This window comes from Lutra lutra, chromosome 10, assembly GCF_902655055.1.
Source record: "Lutra lutra chromosome 10, mLutLut1.2, whole genome shotgun sequence".
Lineage (NCBI taxonomy): Eukaryota > Metazoa > Chordata > Mammalia > Carnivora > Mustelidae > Lutra > Lutra lutra.
The window spans coordinates 72,970,393-72,985,289 of record NC_062287.1 but is presented as its reverse complement, the minus strand read 5'-3'; the positions used below and the strand labels follow the sequence as shown (position 1 = coordinate 72,985,289).

General features: G+C 38.8%; 1 protein-coding gene across 1 annotated transcript in view; it reads right to left on the bottom strand.

Moving 5' to 3' along the window:
- Positions 1-335: 335 nt before the first annotated feature.
- The window catches only part of LDHC (lactate dehydrogenase C), a 48,661-nt gene continuing 34,099 nt past the window's right edge, over positions 336-14,897 (bottom strand). The window contains exons 7-8 of the mRNA XM_047691799.1: positions 6,384-6,507; positions 336-1,082 (exon numbers count right to left, since the gene is read on the bottom strand). Of these exons, the coding sequence (XP_047547755.1) occupies positions 918-1,082; positions 6,384-6,507 (289 nt within the window). The 3' untranslated portion in view covers positions 336-917. The remainder of the gene's footprint in view (positions 1,083-6,383; positions 6,508-14,897) is intronic.

The window sequence follows — 14,897 nt, the reverse complement described above, 5'->3', positions numbered from 1 at the left end:
AAATCAGGCCATACCGACCTCATAACCATAACACAGCAAGCGTAGCAGTAGTTCGCTCAACAAACGGCAAGCAAATGGTCTGCACTTTCGGTGTGGCATTTCAACAGAGACACCAAATCAACTACTTGGGTTTATATGTGTTTTTTTAATGATTTTATTTATTTATTTGACAGAGATCACAAGTAGGCAGAGAGGCAGGCAGAGAGAGAGGGGGGAAGCAGGCTCCCTGCTGAGCAGAGAGTCCGATACAGGGCTCGATCCCAGGACCCTGGGATTACAACTTGAGCCGAAGGCAGAGGCTTAACCCACTGAGCCACCCAGGTGCCCCTACTTGGGTTTATAGGAATTGGAATAATATTACAAGGTTCAAAGACATTTTGTTTAATTTTTTATACCATAAAATTTTATTTGTTTCCTTCTGATATACATGGTCTTAAAGATAAGTGCTTACTTAGTAAAGATCATACATATGAAGTCAATGAAGCAATAAAGTAAATAAATAAATTTAAATAAAGAAATTAAAAAAATAAAGAATTAAATTTTGACACAAGAAAAAAGCGCTGGTTGTTTTGTGAGAAAAATCATTTTATATTATACTGGGTTGTTATACACATTCTACTAAATCTGAAGGCAACTCTTATATATGACACACCTCAGAAGGAAAACTTGCCTCTGTATAGGTTGGGTATCATTAGAACTGAGCTATGAGACACTCAGAGAGAGAAATCTCCCATTTCCTTTTCCAAACCTTGTGGGACTGAACTTACATCATGGGTCTCTAGTGTTTTTTTTTTTTTTTTTTTTTTAACAGATCAGATTAAAATACTTTCCAAAAAAAAAACCAAAAAATAAAATACTTTCAAAATGTATAAGTCTGATATCTTCTGTTCTATGGAACGGTGAAACATTAAGAGGCTTTAAAATACCAGGTCTTTTTGGATATTCCAGAGTGTGTCTGCACTCTTCTTAAAAAGGGCCGCCTCCTCCGAATTCAAGTTAACTTTCACAACATCTGAGACACCATTTCTCCCCAAGATACAAGGGATACTGAGAAAGATTTCTTCATTTATTCCGTATAAGCCCTAAAAGGCAAAATTAGATTATTGTTCAGTAACCTGATATGGAAAAGCAATTCTGCAAGAAAGCTTCAGAATAAGAGGATACCAGAGAGACCATGTTGCTCACTAGAATCAGAGGGGGGGGGCAGAGTAATTAATACTGATCCTAACGTCCTATGACTGCGGAGTTTGTGTTCAAGGACATAAGGAACATGCCAGAGGTCTTCAAAGGCACCAAGAGAGGCACCATCTACTATTACCCCTTACCAGGTCCACTTCTCTGTCCAAAGAAAAGATCCAATCCTTCATGATGCCGTTTTATCTGATAAAGGACTGCAAAACCACGCGACCTGTGTTGGATGTAAACTACATCAAGAGAACAGTGAAGGTTGAAGTGGCTGGGAAAGTGACTGCTTTGTTTAAGCAGACCTTTACACCAAGAGGCACCACTGAGTCAGACACCAGATGCTACAGGTGACAGCTCCATTCTCCAAAGCTGAAGCCTCCAATGCAGCCTACAGGTACTCTCATGTGCCTAGCAGGGCCTTTGTCTTTCCCCTGCCATTTACCAATGGAATGAACCCCTGTCATTCTGGCTACTTCTATCCACCACTCCATTTGACTTCTATCCATGACCTCATGTGATGAACATGGAATAGTTGCAACTATGGCCACACCTTATCCCTCCTGGAACCTCCAGCTAGCAGCCCTGATGTTCCCTCCGCTCCTGCAGCCAAAGCCGAGGTTGCAGAAGCAGCTTCCAGAGGTGATTACAACCGGGGCAACAAACCTACAGGCCTACATGCCCACAAACCTGTTTCTGCCACCCTCCTACTACCCCCTGGAAGAGAAGACCCAGTAGACCCCCTCACACCTCCCTCTGCCTTCCACCACTCATTGTTCTCTCCTATCCACCCCTTGGGGTTGAGTCTAGGGTTGGAGGCAGCAATGGGAAAGTCTTGTTCTTCCTCCTCCCTTCCTTATAATTAAACAGTTACTGGGAACTAGCACAGAGGGAAAGAAGATGTTCCTTGACTCTGGAGTGGTACCTTCCAGCGTCCCACAGCAGCTCAGAGCCCGCAGGTGCTACTCAGCCAAGCTTCCCTCTCACCATCTCTGAGGATCTCAGGGTGTGGCCCTTGCTCCTGTTTCACTCTAAGTCTCCCACAGAGGGACTCTGGCTACCTCCTCCACCCCAGTGCGGTTCCCTCACTTTGGTAGGCACTTTACACTCAACCTCAAAAGCTCCATCACACCAGCCACATATCTTCCTCTGAGGGCCCCTGCCAGGCCATTCTCACATTCCCTCCTCTCTGGTCTGTGCTACCCATAGACGGCCACTGCCCCACCAGACCGTCAGCCCACAGTCCATTCCCAGCCGGGCTCCAGCTCCAGTTACACTCACCTTGCCTTGCCTTCCCTGCCCTTGGTCATTCTGTTGCCACCTCTGTGTAACTTTTGGGAGTTTCAGCGTGAGTTGCTGGGGATTGGGTGGCATCAGAAACAAGGCCACTGTGGCTGAGGAGGAAGCCCCTCTGCTTCCCTGTTAGTGGTTTGGGGATTTGTTTCCTGTCTGCTTTCTCTGTCTTTCTTCCAGAAGGGGCTTCTCAGACTAGAACTGAAGAATGTATATTCATCCCATCATGCCATTTGCAGGCTGCTGAGTGGGATGGAGATAAGGGGCCTGGCCCTGCCTGGTCCTATGTGCTGACCATGACTGCTACTAGTCCCTTCTTCTCTTTAGGCTTCATGCCTCGTTGACAATATGACAATATGACTCTCGAATACACTAAAATTGACTCTCATTTGTTCCTGGACTGGCCATGAAATGAGGAAATGGCTATTTAAAAACAATTCCCTATATAGTTGGGAAAAAAATCCAGTCAATATATTAATATGAAACAAACTGTTTGTATACCCTTATTTATTTGCTGAAAATGTGAAGTAATAAAACTGAAGTAACTGGGATAAAAAAAAGTACAGGATTGGTTATGTCCTTAATGTCAAATGTTTTATCAAATTTTTCTTTTAAAATTTAACTTGTCCATTGATTTGTTCAGTAAGAACTATGAAATTCCCATATTACTCAATCTCAGTCTCTCCTCAGAGCATTTGACATCTCCCTGACCTTGCCTCAGGAGTGCCCTAGAGGTCATTGCTTATTCTCCCACATCTTCTGTACACCCTCAAAAGAGGAGGGGTGTGTGGTATCCGTTGTGTACTCATTGTCTCTTTCAAATCATTAGCCCCTACTCTCTTAACATTCCCCCTATTTTTTGAGGCTCATCTACTAATGACCATTTACTAACCTCTTGGTTACTCCATCTCATTCATAAAAGACTGACACCTAGCTCACAGTTTTTCCTCTCTGCTCTGATTTCTGCAACTAACCTTGGTGACTTCATTGTCCATGTGGATAAACTAACCATAACCAAGCCCCTTTCTTTCAAGTTTCTTGACTTCTTCAGCTCATAACCCTTTCTCCCCCATCCCAAGTATCCTACTGTGGACCTTGTTAGAGCGTCCCTCCATATCCATGATTTATCCTGTAACTCTTCCACCATATACTAAGACCTTCTGCCCTATTTTAATTTTCAGTTTATGAATATTTCTTAAAGTCCTTATTATTCATTTTCTTTTTATAATTTATTCATTTGTATGTAGATCACATTTAAGGGCAAAGGTCTTGAATTTTGTCTGTGACCCTTCAGCAGAAAGTCAAACACATTACTAACATGTGTATAAGCCAAAAGCTACACTTCCCCCATCCCTCCCCTCTACTTTCTCCCCTACCCTCTCTTTCATGCTCCAGCAAGTAAAACCTACACCCACATGAATTCAGCTACCTTCCCTCCCCATTCCTGTGCACACATCCCTGGAGAAAACTACACAATAAAGTCAATCTTTAACTAAATTAATTAATGCATACCAACCTCAAATGAGCATCCACCTAACAGTAATTCTGCTTTTTGGGGAGAGTCAAATTCTATTTCTCACTATCTACAAAGATGATTCAAAATCTTCTCAAACTTCTGACTTCTCTATATATCCTCTGATTCTCAGTAGGTGATTTTGTCTCTTCACTAAAAATAAGTCATTGGATGCATCCAGTGTCTAACTTATAAATCTACGGGATTCACTGCCTATCCTCTATTATCTCCTGCTACAGCAAATAGCTCTGTCTCCTCCTTTCTAAGGCTAATACCTTCATCTATGCTCTGGATCCCACCCTCTCTGCTATTACTTCTATCTTCAATATCTTCTTTTACCATCAGCATCTTATCTTTAAAAACAAAAAAATACAAACTTGACTGACTTGATTTTCCTCTCCAATTACTACTCTCTTTCCTTACCTTGGTAGCCAAATACCTCAAAAGAGCTGTTTACACTTGTCTTGATTTCCTCAAAATTTCTCAAGGGACCCTCCAAAGGGACATTGGGCAATATCTGGAGACATTTTTGACTGTCAAAACTGGGGAAAGAGAGTATGCTACGGCATCTGACAGACAGAGGCCAGGGATGCTGTTAACACTCCACAATGAACAGGGCAGCTCTCCAACAGTGAAGAATTATCTGGTCCAAAGTCGATAGTGCCTAGGTTAAGAAAACCCTACTGAACTCCAATCAGGCTTTCATTCCTACTACTTCAGTAAACAGCTCCTCTTAAGTTTGACCTTTGTCACTTTATCTTCCTGGCATTTTTAATCCCAATTTAAATGACTTCTCAACATCAATCAACAGAAAACCAATTCTTTCATCTTTAAAGCATCCTCCTCTCTCTTGGTTACCATGAATCCACATTTTTTTCCCTTGGTTTTTCTTTTAACTCTCTGGCCACTATTTCTTAGTCACATTTGTGGGCTCACACTATAAACTCAACTTTCAACACTGGAATTCCTCAAGACTCAGTCTGTCTTCTCACTTTATTACACTCTCTTTAGGCAAGCTCATTAAAATTCCCAGCTGCAGTTACCAAGGGTAAGGGATACTTGTTGTCTGTGCTTGTCCAGCATCTCTTTCTTTATTGTTGGTGGTGGTGTTGACAGAAGCTCTCCCCCTCTCAGGAACTGTCTCTTTCCAAACTGACTCACACTTAGAACTTCAACTAAAACTCTTTTATGAGTTCCAGAAACTGTACCCAACTGCCTATTTCCCCTCGGATATTGAAAAGGCACCTAGGGATGCCTGGGTGGCTCAGTTGTTAAGCGTCTGCCTTCAGCTCGGGTCATGATCTCAGGGTCCTGGGATCGAGTCCCGCATGGGGCTCTCTGCTCGGCGGGGAGCCTGCTTCCTCCTCTCTCTCTCTCTTTCTGCCTGCCTCTCTGCCTACTTGTGATCTGTCTGTCAAATAAATAAATAAAATCTTAAAAAAAAATCCCAACAGATTAAAAAAAGAAGAAGAAGAAAAAAAAGAAAAGACACCTGAAATTCAACTTGTCCATAACTGCAAACATGATCTTTAAACCTGGTTCTCCTTGAGAATTTTCTTCCTCAGTGGATATCACCGTCTATATAATGGGCAAAATATAAACCTACAAGTGACCTTTCTCTTCCTTATTTCCTACTTAATTCCATTACCAAGTCCTATGAATGTTACCTCCTAAATACAGTGTCTCTCAAATTCATCCCCTTCTCTTCACCTCTACTACTATCCTTTCTATTCTGGGCTACTGCTCATCTTCTTGACAAGTTTCCACGTGTCCACTCTTGTCCCTTTCAAATCTGTTCCATCACAGCCATAAAAATATTTATATCATGAAAAGTTGCCAGTCTCTCGCTTAAATTCTTTTGGTGGCTTCCCATAGCCTTTATGGTAAGGATCCAAATCCTTTTATAAAGCTTTCAGTGGCCAAACCCTGCTTGCTTCTCCTGTCTCACCATGCACTTCCCTTCATTCTCTACATTCCAGCAACTCAACCTTTTTTCAGCTCCACAAGTGCCCTCTATTTATATCGACCTCTGTTCCTCTGTATGTGTGTTCCCTCTGCCTAGACTATTAGTCCAGCCTTCCAAATTAACTCCTACCCATTATTCAGAATAGGTCACATTTGACTTCCTTATGCTTCTACCGAGGGTAGTTAAATTCTCTTCTTGTATACTCTTAAATACTTGATAGTTTTTCATCATTCCACTTATCGTAATTTGTTATTCTATATTTACTTTTATAATTGTTTTACTAAGTCCATTTTTTCTTGAACTTTATGAGGTCAGGGCCTTTTTTGTTCACCACTATATCCTTAACATCTTGTATAATGCCCGGCACACAGTAGAGAATCAACAAATATTAAAGAAAAGATGATGAATGAAGAGTCAATTTAAGCCTACCTTAACCATAGTCGAAACTGGATGCACTCTCCTAAGATTTTTCAAAATTGATCCTGCCAGATCTGTCACAGACAGTCCAATAGCCCAAGAGGTATATCCTTTAAGCTTGATAATCTCATAGGCACTATGGTTATAGAAAGTAAGAAAATCAAATTAATGGCAAATCACTCAGAGAAAACATTATTTTTCAAGAATCCAATTTGAAGTAACCTATATATCAATGCCACTCCCAGAGATTTTTTTCTAGAAATTATTTATGAACAGGCAATAGAAGTTTCTATACTATTTTCATAAACTTCATTATTCAATTTAAGCAATAACTAACCTACCCTTCTCTTATCATAAAAGCAGAATCCTAGGGCATATGTGCAACTAAAGATGAAACTTTTTTTGAGTTTTTTTTATTGTTGCTTAAGTATGCAAACAGAATCTGATCATCTTGAAGGTTAGCATATACATCTTGCTGACCACTTAAAGCTGTTACTAGGGTGCCAATGTAACTTTATATAATTAAAAGCCATGTGTACATATTGTTCATAAGAATAAATTATTAAATCAATAATATATGAAAATATGGGAATATGTTCATGATACATTTTCAAAGGAAAAAGGCACAGTCCTAAAGAACCTAGATATCCATCTACAGATGAATGGATAAAGAAGATGTGGTATATATATACAATGGAATATTATGCAGCCATCAAAAGAAATGAAATCTTGCCAGTTGCATCGATGTGGATGGAACTAGAGGGTATTATGCGGAGTGAAATAAGTCAATCAGAGAAAGACAACTGTCACATGATCTCCCTGATATGAGGAATTTGAGAGACAGAGTGGGGGACTCGGGGTAGAGAAGGAAAAAATTAAACAAGATGGGATCGGGAGGGAGGCAAACTTTCAACCTAACAAAACAAACTATGGGTTGCTGGGAGGAAGGGGGTATGGAGAGGGTGGTTGGGTTATGGACATTGGGGAGGGTATGTGCTGTGGTGAGTGCTGTGAAGTATGTAAGTCTGATGATTCACAGACCTGTACCTCCGGGGCAAATAATACATTATTTTTTGTATGTTAATAATAATAATAAATAAATAAGTAAATAAATAAATAGAAAAAAAAGACACAGTCCTAAACATTATACAATTTCTTATCTCAGGCTCATAACAAACATCATTCATATCTATAAAAACTTTAGAATTGCATCAATACACAAAGTTTTTCACAGTGATTATTTTTAAGTGATATTACAAGTGATATGATCTTCTTCTTTTTTAAAATACTTTATTGTTTATTTAACAGAGAGAGACAGAGAGATCACAAGTAGGCAGAGAGGCAGGCAGAGACGGGGGGAAGCAGGCTCCCTGCCGAGCGGAGAGCCCGATGCGGGGCTCGATCCCAGGACCCTGAGATCATGACCCGAGCTGAAGGCAGAGGCCTTAACCCACTGAGCCACCCAGGTGCCCCACAAGTGATATGATCTTCTTTACACTTTTCTGAATTTTCCTAGTTTCTATAATAAATATGTATTCTATTTCTGCATTGCCACCCAAAGATTTGGATGGACAGTCAAAAGCAAAGAACAAAGAGGTTTTAACTTAGCACTAAGTTTGTTTAGTTCTGAGAAAAGGATCCAAAATAGTAAAAGGAATGTTTGGCATCCGTATTCATATCGGTAGTCTTACAACCATGTGGGCACAGTTTCAAGGCCCCAAGACTGTACGCAGGACATTTGGTAGCAAAAGATAAGACTGATGTGTGTATGGACCACCTCAGCACAGGAAAGTTGAGACTGGACTATATTCATTGTGGTATTCCTATGATTTGACTGTGGGCTCAGTTGAATCTAAAACTAGGGCCACAGTTAGAAGGCATGCAGATTGCTATCAAATTTAGGATTAACTTTCAGACTCTCAATTCAATATAACCAAGACTCTGTGGGGTAAGTAAAAGGAAAGAGAGGGAGACTCTAATGGCTGATTGATGATACATGAGTTGAAGAAAGCTCTGCAGTAGATAACTGGGGAAAAAAACTTACCAGTGGAATCTGGGTGACAGATCCACCCTCTCGGGAATTAACAAAATAGATTGACAAAGAGAAAACGGTTGAGAAAAAAAATGGCTAAAAATATAATACTTTAATTTTTGACCATCCTAATGAAAATAAAAGTGCTGCTATAACGAGAAAGGTAAAGGAAGCAAATAGAACAAGCAGTTTTAACACTACTATCTTAACACAAAAACTGATTGTTCTGGGGGCACCTGGGTGGCTCATTGGGTTAAGCCTCTACCTTTGCCTCAGGTCATGATCTCAGGGTCCTGGGATCCAGCCCCGCATCAGGCTCTCTGATCAGCAAGGAGCCTGCTTCCCCTCCCCTCTGCCCATCTCTGCCTACTTGTGATCTCTCTCTCTCTCTCTCTCTGTCAAATAAATAAAATCTTTCTATATATATATATATATATATATATATATATATATATATATATATAAATGAACTGATTGCTCTGTTAAAAACGTAGAAGTATATCCTATTAAATCATGATGTCACTGCCCTGCAATTGTTGGTTAGCCACTGGAAAATCAGAGGCTATAATAGAAAACAGTTGGGTTGTTTTAGATAAAAACTAGCAGTCTCATGAGGATCCTTTATAATTATAGATCCTCTGCTAAACGACCAAGGTGCAAATAATTTAATTTGAACACTGCATTGTTGGGAGGACTAACTGGAATGTGTACTGATCTGTAATATGTTGCTGTATTTGGTATTTTTTTGAAAGATTTTATTTATTTATTTGTCAGAGAGATCACAAGTAGGCAGAGAAGCAGGGAGAGAGAGGAAGAAGCAGGCTCCCCGCCGAGCAGAGAGCCCAATTCGGGGCTTGATCCCAGGACCCCGGGATCATGACCCGAGCTGAAGGCAGAGGCTCTAACCCACTGAGCCACCCAGGTGCCCTTTGGTATTTATTTTTAAAGAAAGTTCTTTTTAAAAAAGGTTTAATTAATTTATTTATTCATTTGACAGAGAGAGACAGCAAGAGAGGGAACACAAGCAGGGGGAGTAGGGGAGGGAGAAGCAGGCTTCCCACTCAGCAGGAAGCCAGTGTGGGGCTTGAACCCAGAACCCCGGGATCATGACCCAAGCTGAAGGCAGATGCCTAACAACTGAGCCAACCAGACACCCCACAGTATCTGGAATTTAAATCACACAGAACTTCAGTGGAAAATGTGGTCTTAATCATTATTCCCATATAGCAACAGCATTTTAAATTAGAAAGGAACTATAACATTCCCTGTGATACAATTATTAGGAATTGGATAGACAGAGACCAATGTTGTAACATCCCTGTAAGAACTAGATCGGCGGCTCCGCTGACATTTGCAAACCAGTATTGGCTAAAACATGTTCCTTAGTGGTTGGGTTGTGTCTCTGCCTCCAGATCAGGTCATTTCTGCATTTACTAGGAAATGGCCTCTAATGGCCCCTGTATCTGGAAATATGTGGTATATGGGTAAAGGACACTTGTGTTAAAGAATAGGAAATGATACTATAATATTAACAGGTTTTTTTGCTAGGCACTAACTTGATCTCTTAGCCAAAGCTATTTGGTATAACAAAGGTTAGTAGGTTTCTGTAAGGAAATTTAAGAAAATAAGAGGTGCCTGGGTGGTTCAGTTGGTTAAGCATCCAACTCTTGATTTTGGCTTAGGTCATGATTTCAGGGTTGTGAGATCAAGCCCTGAGTCAGACTCCGTGCTGGGTGTGAAGCCTGCTTAAGAGTCTCTCACTCTCCCTCAGCCCCTCCCCATCTGTGTGTGTGCTTTCTCTATCCCTCTCTCTCTAAAAAGTAAAGAAAAAGGAAAAAGAAAGAAAATGAAACATACTGATGAAAATGAAAGAAAATGAAAATGAAAAGATAGTTGACCTAAAACTTCCAACTGATGTGATCTCTGTAGAAATAATTAGGCCAGAGGAGGAAATAAATTTGCTTTAGAAATATCAAACACACAATTAAATGAGTCTGTCAATACATTTAATAAGGTACAAGTGATAATAAATAAAAGTGGAAGATAGGATAGTCCAATTAACTAAGGATTACCAAAACACCTGTGAGTGATTTTGGTTACCTGTTTTATAGATCCTGGTGGTTATAGGTATACCAGCTTGTCTTTTTTCTTATGTATAAAATATTGAAGACATGTTTGTCAAAGGAACTCTGAGGAATATATGATACAAAGAGGATCACCCAAGATCATGGAGAGGTATCATGGGTAGAAGGTTAACAGTAGGTATGGATCCTTTCCAAAAAGGCAGGACTATCTAGGAAGATGACTTTGGGTATGCTTTTGCACGAAACAGTTTTCTAGATTAAAAAAAAATTGGTTTAAGCACTGGACAATTCTGAAAAGATGAGGAAGTAGGAAGCACCAGGATTCTATCTCCCCACATAAACAATAACTGTTTTGTCAAAATCTGTTTGATATAACTATTCTGGAACTCTGGAGTCTATTAAAGGCTTGAAACTTTCAGGGAAAGGTTCCAACGGTAATTTGTAGTTAATTTTGGCCAATTTGAGCTCTTAGCACAGTAGAAGCTACTCATCCCCCAACCTCAGCAGGTAGATGTTCACATGTTCACCAAGCAGCTTGTGCACAGCCTGCAAAAAGGACCCCGGCCTCTAAATATCAAGGATCTGTGCTCTAATGGCTGATGGGTTGCTTCTGATGACAGATGTGTAGAAAAAGAAAGGCAGCCATTGTTGTTGCAACTCCCCCGATCATTGCAAAAAAAAAAAAAGACCTGTCAACAAAGGATCTTACAATTTATATTTGGCAAAACTGTCCCTCTAAAATGAGGGAGAAATTAAGATATGCCCAAAGAAACCACAGTTGAGGGAGTTATCACCATTAGACCTGACCTGTAAGAAATACTCAGTAGAGTTCTGTAGGGTAAAATGAACAGTAACTCAAAGCCATATGAAAACATAAAGATCTCAATAAAGGAAAATGCTTGGGCAATTATAAAAAGCTAGTAATATTGTAACAATGGTTGTAATTCTACTTTTTAAAAAATAATTTAACAGACCAATACATTTTTTAAAAACAATCAAAAAAATAATATTATTGTGACTTTAGTTTGTAATTGTTTTCAAAGCTAAAAGACTAATGCAGTTAAAAGAGTTATTAGCTTATTTAGAAAGCATACAATGTATAGACATGTACTTTTTTACATCAATAATCAAAAAGGATGAGGATGGAGCTGTAAAGGCGTAGAGCTTTTGTATGTTACTGAAGTTAAGCTGGTACAAATTCAAATAAGTGTGTTATAATTTTAGGATGCTAAGTGTAATACCCATGGTAACCAAAAAGAAAATGACTATAATAGTTATAGAATATATACAGAAGAAATTTAAATATATCATTACCAAAAAAAAATCAACTGAACACAAAAGAAGACAATAATACAGGAAATGAGGAACAGAAAGCTCTAAGGCATATAGAAAGCAAATAGCACAATGACATACTTCCCCCAATCAGTAATTACTTTAAATATAAGTGGATTAAAGTTTCTAATCAAAAGACACAGATTGGCAGAATGGATAAAATTACATATCCAAGTCTACACTGCCTATAAGAGACTCATTTGAGATCCAAGACAAATAGTTTGAAAGTAAAAGGATGGAAAATATATTTTATCCAAATAGTAGCCAAAAGAAAGCAGAGGTGGTTGAATGTCATACAAAATAGAAATCAAGAAAGTTTACAATAGCCAAAGAGGGACAGTATATATTCATAAAAGATTCAAAACAGCAAGAAAACATAATAATTATAAACATTTATGCATCAAATAATAGATCACCAAAACACATGAAATAAAAACTGATAGAATTAAGGAAACAAATAGAGAGTTCTACAATAATACTTGGAGACTTCAATACCCCACTCACAATAATGGATAGAACCAGACCAAAGATAAGAAAATAGAGGACTTAAACAACACTAGATCTAATAAACAAACAGAACACTTCAACCAATAACAGCATCTACATTCTTCTCAAGTTCACATGGGACATTTTTCAGAAAAGACGATATAATATGCCACAAATTGTTTCAATAAATTAGAAAAATAGATGTCATATACTAAATATCTTCTCTGACACAATGAGATGAAGTTAAAAATCACTAACAAAAGTAAAATTGGAATATTCACAAATTTGTGGAAATTAACACAACCTTAAACAAAAAAGAATCAAAGAAGAAATCATAAGGAAAATTTGAAACTACTTAGAGATAAATGAAAACACAACATAACAAAAGTTATTGGACACAGTAAAAGCACTGCTCGGGGAAATTTACGGCTATGCATGCTTACATTCAAAAAGAAAAATCTTCAATCAACAACCTAACCTTACAGCTTAAGGAACTAGAAAAAGAAGAACAATTTAAATCCAGATCTAGCAAATGGAAGGAAATAATAAGGAATAGAGCAGAATTAAAATAAAGAACGTAAAAAGTATAGAGAAAATCAATGTAATCAAAGGTTGGTTCTTTGAAAAAATCAACAAAATTGACAAAACTTTAGCTAGGAAAAAAGATGATTCAATTAAAATCAAAATCAGGGGCAAATGGGTGGCTCAGCCAGTTAAGTGTCTGCTTTTGGTTCAGGTCATGATCTCAGAGTCCTAGAATCGAGCCCCACATCAGGCTCCCTGCTCAGTGGGGAGCCTGCTTCTCCCTCTCCCCCTGCCTGGCACTCCCCCTGCTTGTGCTCTCTCTCTTTCTCTCTCTGTCAAATAAATAAAATCTTTAAAAATAAATAAAATAAAAAAATCAAGGTGACATTATTACTGATTCTACAGAAATAAAAGGATTACTGGAAAGTACTACAAAAACTGTATGCCAATGAATTAGATAACCTGGATGAAATGGGTAGACAAATTCTTAGAAACACAAAACCTAAATCTAACCTAGCAAGACTAAATCATGCATAAACAGAAGAACAGATTAAGACCTATATAACATAAGAATGTTTGTCTGTAATCAAAAATCTCCCCAAAAAGAAAAGCCCTGGACCAATCCTTTTCAAACTTTTCCAAAAAAATTGAAGAGGAGGGAATTCTTCCTAACTGATTCAATGAAGCCAGCATCACCCTGATTCCACAGCCAGGTGAAGTCACCACAAGAAAAGAAAACTTCAGATCAATGTTTCTTATGAACACTGATGTAAAACACCTCAACAAATTATTAGCAAGCCAAATTCGGGGCATTTTCAAAGAATTATACACTATAACCAAGTGAGGTTTATTCCTGAAATGGAATGTAAGAATGGTTTGATATACCAAAATTCATTAACATAATTTGACACATTAACATAATGAGAAAAAAACACATTATCATCCCATTTGATACAAAAAAATCATCTGACTCTGACAAAATTCAACACCTTTTCATAACAAGAACATTTAAGAAACCAGGAATTAAGGAAACTACCTCGACATAATAAAAGCCATATATGAAAAACCTACAGTGATCACAGTCAATGGTGAAAGACTGAAAGTTTTTCCTTTAAGATCAGGAACAAGGAGGGGTGCCTGAGTGGCTCAGTCATTGAGCATCTGCCTTCAGCTCAGTTCATGATCCCAGGGTCCTGGGATCGAGCCCTGCATTGGGCTCCCTGCTCAGCAGGAAGCCTGCTTCTCCCTCTCCTATTCTCCCTGCTTGTGTTCCCTCTCTCACTGTGTCTCTCTCTGTCAAATAAATAAGTAAAATCTTGGGGGGGGGAAGATCAGGAACAAGGCAAAAATGCCCAGTTTGCCACTTCTATTCAACACAGAATGGGAAAATCTATCCAGAGCAGTTAGACAAGAGAGAGAAATAAAAGATATCCAAATTGGGGGCGCCTGGGTGGCTCAGTGGGTTGGGCCGCTGCCTTCGGCTCAGGTCATGATCTCGGAGTCCTGGGATCGAGCCCCGCATCGGGCTCTCTGCTCAGCAGGGAGCCTGCTTCCTCCTCTCTCTCTGCCTGCCTCTCTGCCTGCTTGTGATCTCTCTGTCAAATAAATAAATAAAATCTTAAAAAAAAAAAAAAAGATATCCAAATTGGAAAGAAGTAAAACTATCTCTGCTCATAGACAATGTGATCTTATATACAGATAACTCTAAAGATCACACTCTCTCACACACACAACACACACACACACATACTGTTAGAATAAATGAACTCAGCAAAGTAACAGAATATAAAGTCAACATACAAAAATTGCATTTATATACACTAACAATGAACAATATGAAAAGAAAATTAAGAAAACAATTCCACTTACAACAACATCAAAAAGAATACAATACCTAGGAATTAACTTAACAAAGGAAGTGAAAGAACTGTCCAATAAAAACTACAAAATATTGCTGAAAGAAATTAAAGATGACATAGATAAACCTAAAGTGAAAATCTCAGGGAATATCAGGGACACTGAATAGCCAAAACAATCTTGAAAGGGAAGAACAAAACTGAAGGACTC